Consider the following 13,873-nt stretch of genomic DNA (forward strand, 5'->3'; position numbering starts at 1 on the left):
TGCGGCGGGAGGCTGGAGCAGCCAGGGCAGTCCGGGCATAGGAGGAGGAGAGAGAAAGGGGACAGGTTAGAGGGCACGCAGGGGCCTGGCCGCCGGGGCTCTGGGCCAGGCCACTGGGGGCTCCAGGCAGAGGAGCGGCGTGCTCTGCTTCACGCGGCTGCTGACGGAAGACTGGCTGAGGGACAGGAGGCTGCTGTGTGCCCAGGTGAGAAGCAGCTGTGGCTTGGAGTGGGTTGGGGGCAGGGAGGAAAGAAGAAGTGGTTGGATTTTAGGTGTATCTTGAAAGTAGAGCCATTAGGATTTGCTGACAAGTTGGGGCTGGGATGTGAGAGCAGAGTCAAGGATGACCAAGGTGTTTGGTCTGAGCAAGTGGAAAGACGGGGTTGCCATTACCTGAGGGAGATGGGGAGCACTGTTTGGGGCAGAGTCACCAGGTCCGCTTCACATGTGTTGAGGTTGGGTAGCTGGTTTTAGACCTTTGTGCAGGGTGTTGAGTAGGCATTTGGATAGTGGGGTTCCTAGATCAGCGAGGTGGAGGGGGAAATGGGGAGAGACGTCACCAGATGAGGACATTGCAAACCACGAGCTGGGCTGAGGGCATCCTGGGAAGAAGGGTGAACGGAGAGCTGGGGGCCACTCTTGGGGCAGGAAGAGGATGGGGAGTAGGAAACAAGGCCAAGAAGGACGGCAGGTGAACTTGGAAGAAAGTCAGGCAAGTGTGGCCGTCTGGCAGCCAAGGAAAGAAATGATTCCGAGGAGGAGGAAGGACTTGTCCGGTGTGGCCAAGAGGTCAGGTAAAATGAAGACTGGTGACCATGAGTTCAGCAATGTGGAGGTGACTGGGGACTTTGACAAGAATCATCTGGTGACATGATGGGGCAAAAGACTGGGTAGGCAGAAGGGAAGAGGGCGGCAGATGGGGACAGCTCTGCTGAGGTTGGCAGTAAAGGGGAGCGAGACACAAGGTGGTGGCTGGTGGAGGATTCACAGATGGGAGGAGAAGCAGCCTGTTGGTATTCTGGTGGGGATGAGCCTGGGGTGGCTGAGTGCATGGCATGGTTCCTGGCGGGTGGCGACATACCCCGACAGCTGACTCAGCCCCTCCTTTCTCTCCTGCCGGCCACCTGCAGCCTGAGGATCCTACATTCTGCCTTCCATTCCCACACACATTCCGTCCTTGTCACAGCTGTACCTGGGGTCAGTGCTGGGGATAAAAGAAAGCCTGAGAGGCGCATTCCTACCCCACTTGTTCAGGGAAATCACAGCACCCAAGGCTGGAGAGGGCATGGCCTCAGCTTCACCCGCACCCTTCTGGATGCTGCCAGCAGGCTGCAGGCATGCCTGCCACCTCCAGGACAAAGCCCCTTTGGCATAACAAGACCAGAGTGGCCCTTGTGAGTCCCAGCGCCAGAGGGCTATGGAAGCCCTGGGAACAGCACTTCTCTGCGCCTGAGAATGAGGGCTTCCTACCTGCTGCTCGTTACTGGACACCTGAGTGATTGGGCTTTCGGGTGTTAACTGGCTTTAGCCTCACAACAGCCCCATGACCGTCTCCATTTGCCAAGGAAACAGGTGCTCAGATATTGCAGTAAATTCTTGAAGGCCACATGTTATAGCCAGCATCTGAACATGGGCGACCGACTTTCTTCAGACTCACAGTGGAGAGCCTCTTGGGCTGACAGAGGGCAGCTCACCTGTGCTGCCCCAGGTCAGAGGTGAGGCACTGAGCTCAGGAAGGACTGTGATGCCAAATCCACCCCAGCCACAAATAAGGAGCCACAGCCTTTGGGACAGCAACTCGTCTGCCTGCATATGGAAGGCAGGCCGTTGGCTCTGGTGCCTAAGGCCCCTGCTGGGTGGATGGGTGAGCAGGGGACTGACAGGTGGCAGAGGCAGCTTCCCGAAGCCTTGAGGGAAAGGATGCAGTTTACAGCCTGTCCTCAGGCTTCCTTGGAGGCAGGAACATGGGACCGAGGCAGCCATGGCTGTTGCTGGGAGGTGTGGGGGCCTGCTTCCCCTGGGAGCTTCCTGTCTTGACTGTGGAGGGCCCGTACCTGGCCTTCCCTTCAGCCTCACCCTGGACCCAGCCAGCACCAAAGGACCTGTGCCAGGCCTCACCATGAGCTACCCTACTCATCCCCAGATCCAGTGGTGAAGGGACCGGGAACCCTCCACTATGCGGGAGGAGGAGCTGAAGCTGAGCGGTGCTGCAGAGGCTGGCCGGATTTCCAGCGGGCAGTTTCATCACGGGGCGGGAGGGAGCCCAGGCACAAACGCCCATTACTCTCTTGCCCCAAAGATGTCCCATTTCTTGTCAGAAGTCATGCATTTGTGCTCCCAGCCAGCAGCATCCCCCAGCGGGGCACTTCTCCAAGTGGAAGCTGGGCCTCAGTGGCAGATGGCCCCCAGGCCCTGGCCTGTGCAGGTGCGCTGTGGATAAGCAGAGCCGCATGGCCCTAAGCAGCACCTCCCTGTGGCTGGGTCGCGTGGGAGCCCCCTTCCCAGCCTGAGTCATCTCATGACAAATCCATGTATCTAGTATGAAAAGTAAGAGTCCTGCGGTGCTGAGGAAACAGGAAGTGCGGGGGCTGGGCAGGTTGGCCCTGGTGGGAGCCTGGCCCCACCTCCCCCGAGCTATAGGGCTGAGGCAGGCCCTCCCTGTGTCAACAGATCCTGAGACGAGACCTAGGCCAGCCTTAGGACCCAGAGTCTGGGGGCTGGAGGAGGAGGAATAGGGAACTCCAGGCCATCTCTGGGGTGGGCCAAGTCCTCAGACCATGCCCTGATGTCTGGAGCCTGAGGCTGTGAACACCCCGAGACAAGCCATAGGGCCTCAGAGAAACTGGGGGATCTCTGAGACTGAGAGGCAGAAAAGTTTTCTGGACAGGGATAGCTGTGCCTCTTGGAATTCAGTGTGCAGAGACCTAGAGGCCATGTAGGAGGTGCAGCTGCTTGGGCCAAGTCTGGGGGTCTGTGGGCAGGAGGGCAGGGCCCCCGGACACAGGGTGGCTTGAGTGGTGCCGACCATCCCCACCTCCCGCTGACGGCTGGGCTGCCTGCACACAGCCAATGGGCTCTGCCTGGAGGAATGCCCCTGCCCCGAGGCTTCCTCCTCAGGCCCCCCTCCCCACATTCATGCACCCTCTTCGTGTTTCAGCACAACAAGGCCAACCAGCCTGCCCACAGTGTCCCGCAACTCTCTCCTCTCTATGAACATTTCAGCAGCCCACACCCCACACCTGTACCACCCGACATCAGCCAGAAGCAAGGTATGGACCTGGGATGGGGTGGGGCCCGTCGAGACGCACAGCCTGGGGGACGGGCCCCTGGCTCTTGAGATGAGGTGGCCGGGCTCTCCTTAGAGCTGGAGAAGGTGCAGCTGTACAAACTCGGGGCCTAGGGAAAATGCCAGAAAGATGGACTAGGGGGCCTGAGGGCACCAGAGGGCTGGGGGAGGTGGTGCCAGGTCAAAATTGGGAGGCTTCAGGTTGAGGTAGAAACCTAAATCCCAAGAACTCCCCAGTGCCAGGATGGAAGCAGGCATCTGTGAAGCCAGTAACTGTAAAACCAGTAGCCTTTCCCTCCCGCAGTGAGAAAATGGAAAGTGGTGGTTGTCATGGCTGATTCACCTCAGCCTCAGGCAGTCATTCTGAAATCAGCCCTTGTCGGCTGTGGGAAACCTGCTGACTCAACCCTGGTGGTGGTGGGGGCAGTGGAGCCCTGGCTCCCCAGGCCAGGTTCCCTCAGACCAGGGGGCCACCCTGGCCCCCACTCCTGAATGACTGTAACTCTGCCACTGGCCAGTGTCCCTAGGTAAGTCACCCAACCCCTCTGCCCTTGGTTCCCTAGTCTGTCAATGGACACAGTATCACACTGGGATAGTCCTGAACAAACTGGTACATCTGGTCCTCTAGAAAAGGGAGGTGGGATCTGAGAAGCCCCCGCAGGAGGCTCTAGGGCACAGGAACTAGTGGGAGTGGCCTCCAGTCAGGCTGGCTCACTAAACAGCCCCTTTCCACTGCAGTTCACAGACCGCTACAGAGCCCTGAACTCTCTGGCTTCTACTCTCTGACCTCAGGCAGCATGGGACAGCTCCCCCACACTGTGAGCTGGTGAGTGGGGCCCAGCGGGACACCCTGCACTGGATGGCCGATACCTGCCCTGACATTTTCCTCCTCCATCTTTCTGTGCTAAAGCATCCTTCTGCCACCTCTATGTAGGCACCTTGGGCTGGCCAGCAATTCTGTCCATTCTCCAGATAGCCTGACATACTCCCTTTGGGAAGGCAGACCTGGTTCCTGGTCCCAGGCCTATCACACTTGAACTCCTCCTCAATGTCTAAGAGACTTGAACCCTGGGAACCCTGGCCTACTCAGGCCCACAAGAGTATGTGAGGAAGAAAAGGGAGGCCTGGGCAGGGAGGAGGCATCATGAATGGCCACAAGAGGGACCTAGTGGGCAGGAGATACTTCCCCCCCACCTCAGTGCCTACTGTTATTGGTCCCTTCCTTGGCTGAAATGCTTGAGGGGCAGGGTTCCTCCTTGTCTGTACCGTGTGCTTGGAGAGCCTACTAATGCTGGTCTAGGAAAAGCCAGCCTGACCCCAAGTCAGTAGGCCCACCATGGGCTAAAGGATTTGTCTTCAGCTGGAGGTGGGCCTTAGCAGGCTACCTGGCCCTTTGCTCACCAACTGAAGTGACCTGGGCAGTTCTGCAGCCTCTCTGGGCCGACGCAGTCAGCTACCCAGTAGCAGGAAAGCTTGGTTTCCCAGGAAGGCAGGGCAGGCCAGAGGTCCAACCTGGGGCCCACCTGTCCCTTTCCACTCGCCCTTTATCCATGTTCAACTCACTCTTCCCTTTCTAGAATCTTCTTGCACAGAGATCCACTACTCCCATGAGTAACCCCAGGATTGAAGTGGGCCAGACAGGGCTCTGGGCACCTGAGAAGCACTGCTGAAGTTGGTTGATCCTCAGGTCCCTGCCCTCTCAGAACTCAAGTCTACATAGTGCACGACCCACGCGAGGCCAGTTACAAGGCACTGCTAAGCAGTGCTTTGACCAGATACTGCAGGAACCCAGTAGTTCCTTGGGATCTCAAAGGCTTTCAGGAGAAAGGGTCATTTAGCTAAGCAAGACCTGAAGGACCATCATGAATTGAAGTAGGCTGAGTGGGGCAGAATGTCCCTGACAGTGTCAACAAGTGGGTGCAAAGGCCCTAGGGCAGGCTATCAACCCTGTTTTTGATAGGGAAATTTCAAGTGAGACTGGAGGGAACCTGAGGGCCTGCTAAGCTGGGTCCCAGGGGATTGCTGCTATTTCTATCCCTTAAGTCTATAGTTACACCAGTACAAGCCTATAGAAGCAAGTAGGTGCAACACAGGTTGCCCTCTGGTGGCAGATGCTTAAAACGTACCCTGGAATGGTCCAAGCAGAGGCCAGTTTACCTCACTACGGGCCAGGCCCAGCAAGATCAGGTAGTCTTTCCCAACATCTGGCCAGTAGCCAGACTGCTAACAGCTGTCTCTCCCAACCACAGGCCCAGTCCTCCTCTCTACCCCCTGTCCCCTTCCTGCGGATATAGACAGCACTTCCCTGCCCCCACTGCAGCCCCTGGTGCCCCCTACCCCAGGTGAGTCCCCCACTCTGCAGCCAGGTTCCTGCTTCCTGTTGCCCAGGCTTCAGTGCCCACACAAGGCCATATCCAGGCTGGTGCTTGCCGGTGCTTGCCTTGTGCTAGTTGTTTGTCCATGTCTGTCTGTCATCCTGCAGCCCCCTGCCACCCTTGTGCCTCAGAATGAAGCCAGTTGGAGTGCAAAAGGCTTAGGCCATACTGTGCCGCAGAGCCGCTGGGGCCATGCATGCACACGTGCTGGTGCCCTGCCCCTGCACATGTGTGAGGTAGCCCCTGTGCAGGTGTGTGCGCGCTCATCTCAGATGTGCACCCCTGGTGAGGGAAGGGCAGGTCAGGACTCGCCTGGGCATTTCCTGAGCTCTGCCCAAGCTGAGGCAGCACTTTTCACATGCATCTCTAACCTCTGGCTCTTAGGGGCTGCCTCCTCAGGGACCCCACACCTGTGCAAGTAGAAAGGAGCAGAATAGTGTGCATAGAACATCAAGAAAGTAATTTGAGTGTGTGTCCTTCACTCAGCTCACTCCCTCAGTAACACTACATCTGAGCCGGGTGTGGAACAAGGAATTCAGACATTTCCCGCCTACTGGAGCTCACAGCCCAGCAGGTGAATGGCTGTCTGGGAGATGCTTCCCTGGGAGACCCCAGCCAGTTCTGATGGGTCAGGGAGAGCATGAAAAGGTAACATCTTCTGAGTGAAGAGGACAAAGTAGCAGTGGGGATGGCTGGGGGTGAGAAGTGATGGGAAACGGGGAAAGATGAGGCTACAAATGGCAGGCAGGGATGGCCATGCAGGGCTCTGGGCTCTATTCTGTGGGCAGTAGTGGGGGCTGCAGCAGGAACAGCCAAGTGCACTTGGGTGTCCTTAAAAGGTCACTCTGGCTATTATGTGGAGAGGCCTGGAGGAGTCAAGCAGGAGAGTAAGGAAGCCCACAGGGCAGCCACAGGCTCCTAAGGCTGAGCTGGTGAGAGGGGGACAGATTCAAAAGCTATTTAGGATTTAGTAATCATTTGAATCATGTCTATGCAGATTTTTGCAATATGTCTGTGCAGTGTCTTGGGAGCAGGTTTTTGCATGTATTCGGTGTACTTATGTGCAAGCCAGTGGGTGGGGGAGTATCTGTTCACCTGTTATGTACTGTGCAGGGGCCTCCATGTGTCCAAAGGTCTGGCCCACACATATCTGGCTCAATATTAACTCTTCTCCCGCCTCTAGGTTCACGCACCCATCCCTGATGCTAGGCTCTGGCGTACCTGGCCACCCCGCAGCCATCCCCCACCCGGCCATTGTGCCCCCCTCAGGGAAGCAGGAGCTGCAGCCCTATGACCGCAGCCTGTGAGTGAAAGGGCACAAGATGGGAGGGAGGGCATAGGAAGGCGGACAGGTGAACAGAGTCAGGCTCCCATTTGTCCTTTAGCCAGGATATACATTTCTCTGCCTGGGCCCAGGCTCTAGGGACTGCCAGAGGCTGCCTCTGGTCAAGCTGTCTTGTGGGTTTTCCACTGACTGCTGTTTCCTGATACTCAGGATCAGGAGAGAGTGGGCAATGCAGGGAACAAGGATCCAGTCTGAGCCGTAAAGGCAAGGACTGAGAAATCCTTACATGTTATCATACTTAGCTGCAACATTCCTGCAAGGAACAGTTATTTAGCTCTGCTCACCCACTTGGGGGCAGCTAAAAAAAGATTCCAATTACAAAACCTTAGTATCCATTCACACACACTGGACACACTAATTGGAGGAGGGCGATAGTATTAGAGGGACACTCTGGGGGCTCCCAAGTGATCTGAACATGACATGTGTCCCTCAGGAAGACACAGGGAGAAGCCAAGGCAGAGAAGGAAGCCAAGAAGCCAACTATCAAGAAGCCACTCAATGCTTTCATGTTGTACATGAAGGAGATGAGAGCCAAGGTCATTGCAGAGTGCACGCTCAAGGAGAGCGCCGCCATCAACCAGATCCTGGGCCGCAGGGTGAGGCCCCAGGCGGGTGGGCTGGCCAGGCTGGCCCCTGACCACCTTCAGCCTGGTGCAGCCTGCTAACTCCCTGACGCACCCCATCTGCCCCCTTCCCCACTGCAGTGGCACGCGCTGTCTCGGGAAGAGCAGGCCAAGTATTATGAGCTGGCCCGAAAGGAGAGGCAGCTGCACATGCAGCTCTACCCAGGCTGGTCGGCACGGGACAACTATGTGAGTGGCCGATGACACATAGTAGGGGCGGGTAGGGGAGCCTACCAGATGCCTGCCCCAGGCTCCAGTCTCAGCAGGGAAGGAAGGCACAGATGAGGAGAGGTGGTTCAGTCCAATGCCTGCCATGGCTAGCTCAGGGGAGGGTTGAGCAAGGAGAGCTGCCCCAAAAGGCAGGCCCATGCCCTGTTTTCCCATCCAGGACACACTCCCATGCAGTGTTGCTGCCCAGTATTTTAGCAGGCCACTGGGACGGAAGGGGTGGAATAAGCCTGGATGTCACCTCCTCCATTCAAAATGGGGAACAGCATGGGAAAGGGAGGAGGAACTCCCTAACTACTGCCATGGTAACAGCAACAACTGCAGTCAGGAAACACCAGAGCCCCCGGGGAGGAGGAGACTATGTCAGCCAGGCTAGGCAGCAGGCTGGTGGTATCCCAGGCTCTTGCTCACTGGGCTTGTAACATCCACCTCCCAGATCTGAGCATCCCTCCCTTTGTTCCCTGCAGGGGAAGAAGAAGAGGCGGTCAAGGGAAAAGCATCAAGAATCCAACACAGGTGAGGCCTTCCCTCAGTAGTACTGGAGGCTCCTTTCTGGGCCTCCATTTCACGAACAGCCCTGCTCTGGCCCGGAAGGAGGGGCAGGGTCTTCAGCCATGAACCTTAGAGCCTAGGCCCTGGACCCTCTATAAACAAGGCCTGCATAGCACAAGTCAGGGAAGACCAGCAGAAACCAATTTTGTAATGGTGGTACGTTGACCCGCCCCTCTCACCTTTGCTAGCTGTGCTCTAGCCTCTGCCAGAGAAACTGGTGCTGAACTGAGTGCATGACTGGATGTTAAGCCCCAACACGGCATCCTGGTTAGTTCTGAGGCGGGCAGCAGGCTGGCCAGGCCCCATGCCTAGGCCCAGCTGTCAGCACAGCCTGCGGCTAGTGCCTAGCACTTTCTCTATTGCCTACTCCACACATTTTCATGGCCGTGCCGAGTGCTCAGTAGAGAGGATGCAAGGAAGTGAGGCCCTGCTGCAGGGCTCCAGGGGGTGAATTCCTGCTCCAACCCTGATAATTCAGACTCCACATCCATGAATGACTGTCTTAGCTGTGCTGTTTCCTCACACAGGGAAGCTGGAAGCTAGGACTGGGGCAAGGCAGTCCTCAGCATCTTTTTCTGAGGTTGAATAATGGACTACTTTCTATCTGGAGAAGTGTATGAACTGTATAAAGTGGGACTCAGCTAAGCATGAAGGGATTTGGGTCAGGCAGACTGGGCATTTGCAAGAAGAAAAACTGGTAAAATGGCCAGGGACCTGGGGAGGGGATAGGTAGCTAAGACAGAAAAGGCTAGATCCCCTTCAGGCCTTCCTGGGCTCTTCCCTCACAGCATCCATGTTACAAAGGGCCCCACAATCCCCAGAGAGGAGCCAGCCTGCTTGGGTCCCCTCCCTTCCCATCCCCTCCACCATTCTTCCCACTGCCTCTACTGCCCAGCTGGGTGCCCATCTTTCCTGATACCCTGGGCTCTTGGCCCTAGGGCTCCCACTGGGGCTGGCTATGCCATGGAGGGACCCTCTGCCTGTAAGGGCTGTGGGGTATCTGTGACTGGCTAACACTGATGTTACCTCTTCTTTCTGGGCCCTGCTCTGCCCTGCTGCCTGCCTGCTCGCCCTCTGCCCTGCTCTGCCCCTCTGGCATGGCTGTAAGCAGACCCTGGCTCGCCTAAGAAATGTCGTGCTCGCTTTGGCCTCAACCAGCAGACGGATTGGTGTGGTCCATGCAGGTGGGTTTGTCCCCACCACCACCCTCCCTTTGCTTCAAGCTGCTTCCCTGACTGCAAATGTTCTGCTGGGCCTGCAGCCCTCCTTTGCACCCGCATCCCCACCTCCTAGGATCCCGCAAATTGGGGAGCCCATACCTCCTAAGAATGGGAGTGAACACTGAATACAGCTTGTGGGGATGATCACTTGAGTCTAGATAGGAGGAGAGCAAGAGAGAAATGTTCTAGAAGACAGGCGGGCAGGCAGACTCAGGAAGTTCATTCTGGTGCCTAGGTTCCCCCAATGATGATGGTGCCTGGTTAGCACCAGACCTTGTAGGTCCTCAGCAAATCTTAGACAAATCTCAGGTGCACCAGTCAGTGGCCTAAACTCTGCTCCCAGGCCTGAGAGCTGCCATGGCCCACCAGCTCCCTCACTTCTTCAAGCTGGGATCCCTGCCTATACCATCCTGAGCACTTAAGTCTAAGAAATTAAGGTGACAATACTAGAGAACGACTTGGATAACCTGGATGCTAAGGGGCCATGTGACTTACTATCTTGTACCTGCTGAAACAAGAGGGCTGGTGGGGTAGAGAGAAGCAGGGTAACCCTGGGCTGCCCTAGGCAATGGGCCATACTCAGACCCTGTGGCATTAAACTGTGTTTCACCTTAAAACAGAGAAATACTTGTGTGTGTGAAAAGAAGGTATACCTACCAAGTGGCTAAAGTTAACCCCACTGAGATTTAGGCCAGCCTGGCAGGGCAAAGGCTGAAGCTACTCATGGCAGTGGTTCATTGACTCTAAGGAATACTTGTCCAGCCCCTTAAAGTGCCCACTGTGCATCCTTACCAAGAGCAAAGGAGAATTTGGTGGGGTACGGATGCAAGTGTATGCATACACAGTGAGGTGACCTTGTCCTCAGAGGAGGCCCTATTCCATGCTACTCAGAGATAAACTGTAGGCTAGAGAACTCCAAGATGTTAAGAATGGTGAGAAGAGTCACTGTCCATTTCTTTCCCTTCTCTGCCCTGAACCTAGGTCTGAGCATTAGCTTGCTCAGCCCAAGAAGCCACAAGCATTGCAGCCCCCTTGCTTAATGCAGATCTGAGCCCCACCATCACAGGTGAAGCAGAGACTCAGAGGCCAGACTAGGAGATGGCTCGCTTGCACTTGCAAAACACGCAGCCACTTATAGTCCTGTGGGTCCCTGTGCCACCTTGTGGCTGTGCTGGGAACTGCATCTGCTGCAGGTCTAGGTCAAGCTCGGGTCAGTGCTAGTTCTGAAAGCACAGACACATCACCCAAGTCCTGGGTAAAGGGGACTAGTCAAGCTACGCCTGTACAAGGACAGCATTTCTTGGTTGTGGTGTATGACTATGAATTCACCCTCTGTTTACAGATAACTCTCTTCACTATTCCTAGGAGGAAAAAGAAATGCATTCGGTACTTACCCGGAGAAGGCCGCTGCCCCAGCCCCGTTCCTTCCGATGACAGTGCTCTAGGCTGCCCCGGGTCCCCAGCCCCCCAGGACTCGCCCTCATACCTCCTGCTGCCCCACTTCCCCACAGAACTGCTTGCTAGCCCCGCAGAGCCGGCGCCTACATCACCAGGTCTCTCGGCCGCTCTCAGCCTCCCAGCCCCCTGGGCCGCTACAGGCCCCCTCCAGTGCCCTGCAGAGTACACAGGTACGGCAACAGGAGTCTCAGAGACAGGAAGCCTAGCATGCACAGGGCACCTCACCTCCTCCAGGGACCCATCCTCTGAGAGGCGGCGACAGAGCCCCAAAGCCCGTGGAAACTGGCCAGGGGCCCTTTTAACTCCCTCTCAGGGTCCAGGCCCCAGAGATTTCAGAGGCTGTACAACTTCTGCCTGAACCTGGGGCCATCGCTTTAAGCTGCTCTGAGTGGTGAGAATCAGACCTGTGTTACCTGATAAAGGGGATCTCTTGTGCCAATGGCGACCTGTACCTATTCTTTTACCATCTGTCTTGCTAGCCAGACACCCCTGCCTCCCTTGCTTTTCTGCTATAGGTTACAGACAAGCTGGACTGAGCCCAGCTGCTTTCCCTACCCTGTTCCCCCCACCTCCCCCCACCCTAAAAAAACCCAGACAGTTCATGGATCAAGAATGAACTGGTTTATCAAACAACATGGGAGCACCGTCACAACCACAAAGCTCAAGATGACAGTGCTTCTCTCTTAAGGGCCGGGAGAAGCCCTGTTTACAGAAGACCAGCTGCTATTAAGCTGGACCAGAGGAAACCTCTTGCCCTGTTCTCAGGAGCTTGCAAAAGGAGGGGGGAATGGAGTAGGTTAAGTTTAGGCCTATAACCCTAGGCAACAGCAATAACCTGACACTACCTTACCTTATCAGGGAAGTATGGGTGGTAGGGGGTATCTGGCTCTAGTTCAATCACTTGGAAATGTTACCTGAGGAACAACCGCCTAAGAAGTCCCAATACCAAGGCACCAGGCCTACCACTGGAAGCTGCAGGGAACAGCTGAAAGAAGTCATGACCCACAACTCTGCTGTGCACCCCTCCCATGCTGACAGCCTTGTTCACAGCTCCTTTCCAGCTTCTCTACAGCAGTCTACACAGTGCCTGGGCTGTTACAAGAGGGCAAACCAAACCACACAGCCAGTGCCTGTCTTCCAGCATGAAACCCGGCCAGCTTCAGTTTCCCTGTGGGGCTGCAGGAAGGAGGACCGTTACAGTCAAAGCAAGGAGCCCAGAAAACCTCTAGTGGTGGATAGTGGGTTTTCACCACAGCCTACTTTAAACCATTTCTGAGCCAAGCTTCAACCCTGAGCCTTAAAAAAAATTTTTTTAATTTAACTTTGTTGTCCTTTTTGCCTCCTCACTGTACATAGCCTGAATCCAAAGAAAAGGGGCTGTCCCTGTACCTACACACACCCAACAGAAGCCTTTAGTTCCTACTTTAGCCACTGGCTTCTAAGAACCCAAAGATCATATATCCTAGTGTGGCACTGCAAGAAGACTTGAGAGAAAAAAAGGACCGTTGTAGTTCTAAAAATATTTTTGTATTGTTAATGCATCATCATAGAAAAACTTTAACAGGAGAATAAAGATACTTTTTACTGGGTTTCTTTTTCTAAGCTTGACCCTGAAAAATAAGCTGTTTCAGTCACAGAAAGTGACACCCTTTCCTTTTCTTCCCCAGAGCCATGAGATTGGGGTTTCTCCTCTGTTGTGGTACACATGTTCAGGGCTTTCAGCTCCCCTGAAGAGGCTTGAGCCCTGCCCCCACCCCGAAATCTGGGCTCATGCTAGGTATAAGCTATAAACTCCCATTCCACGCCTTGCTCTCAACCTCTTAATCCTCTGACCTCTCCCAACTGGTGCAGGAGCAGGCCAGCCTGCCCCCCAGTGCTCCCTAGAGAATGGGTTGGAAAACTGCCGCCCACACACCCTAAGACAATAGGTGGCACATGACCACCAGGTTCCATTAACCTATGAGAGCAGAGAGGAGAGAGAAAACACTCCATAAATACATACTCTATTTTGAGGAAAACAAGCAAAAAATCTTATAACCTGGTAACATAAAATCCAAAATAAGGGTATTTTAACAGCACTCTTGCTTCCCAAGGACTATGTTAAGTTGTGTGAAGTATCTTCATATTTTACACAAAAACCCTGAAGTCTGATAAATCTACAGTCTTTACACAGTTTCTATCATGTTAAAGTATACTGTTAATTTCCTGAGACCTACCATGAATGTAAAAGGTGTCATAAAGCCACCTCAGCAGGTCAACCACTAAATGTAAAATGTTGGGCAAGAAGTGTATCCCAACAGCCAGCCGTTCAGGCCATCACCTTGCATTGTAATTTCTTTCATCTGAGTTGTATTTTTTGGATTTTATATTTTAAAATATTTATAAATAAAGTCATCTTCCAGAGTAGTGTCCATTTTAAATAGGCCACTGGAAGTTGTAATCCTAGACTTGCTTTTTTCTGGAAGGGTGCTAGAAGAGTCCAACCATTCTCTTGGATATCTGTCTATTTAAAGAATTCCACTCTGGCTACTGGCCTACTTGTTTAAAAAAACTACATTTTAACCAATGCTTGTGCAAGACTGGATCACTGCATGTGATTTGGTGTCTTATTCAGAGCACACTGAGTACATGAACAATGCGCCTTTTGTGTAGGGGGAAGGGCACAGGGGGAGCTCTCTGGGAACTTTGTTAAAATCCAACCAGCCTTTAAAAAACAAACTGACTTCAAAGAGGATTCTCAAATCCTCCGAGGTCACACCAGCACATTCCTATGAGACTACAAGGTG

The 13,873-nt window shown here is 54.5% G+C and overlaps 1 protein-coding gene across 8 annotated transcripts in view; it reads left to right on the forward strand.

Annotated features, from left to right (window-relative positions):
- The window catches only part of TCF7 (transcription factor 7), a 32,394-nt gene extending 18,904 nt beyond the window's left edge, over window positions 1-13,490 (forward strand). The window contains exons 4-12 of one of the 8 annotated variants that reach the window (XM_037016236.2): window positions 3,158-3,269; window positions 4,025-4,112; window positions 5,536-5,628; window positions 6,845-6,964; window positions 7,440-7,602; window positions 7,711-7,818; window positions 8,325-8,373; window positions 9,521-9,593; window positions 10,972-11,098. In XM_037016236.2, coding sequence (XP_036872131.2) covers window positions 3,158-3,269; window positions 4,025-4,112; window positions 5,536-5,628; window positions 6,845-6,964; window positions 7,440-7,602; window positions 7,711-7,818; window positions 8,325-8,373; window positions 9,521-9,593; window positions 10,972-10,975 — 810 coding nt within the window. In that variant the 3' untranslated portion in view covers window positions 10,976-11,098. The other 7 variants (XM_037016238.2, XM_037016235.2, XM_037016240.2 and 4 more) reach the window with 7 other exon arrangements.
- The last annotated feature ends 383 nt before the right edge of the window (window positions 13,491-13,873 follow it).

This window comes from Manis javanica, chromosome 14 (genome assembly GCF_040802235.1).
Source record: "Manis javanica isolate MJ-LG chromosome 14, MJ_LKY, whole genome shotgun sequence".
Taxonomy (NCBI): Eukaryota; Metazoa; Chordata; class Mammalia; order Pholidota; family Manidae; genus Manis; species Manis javanica.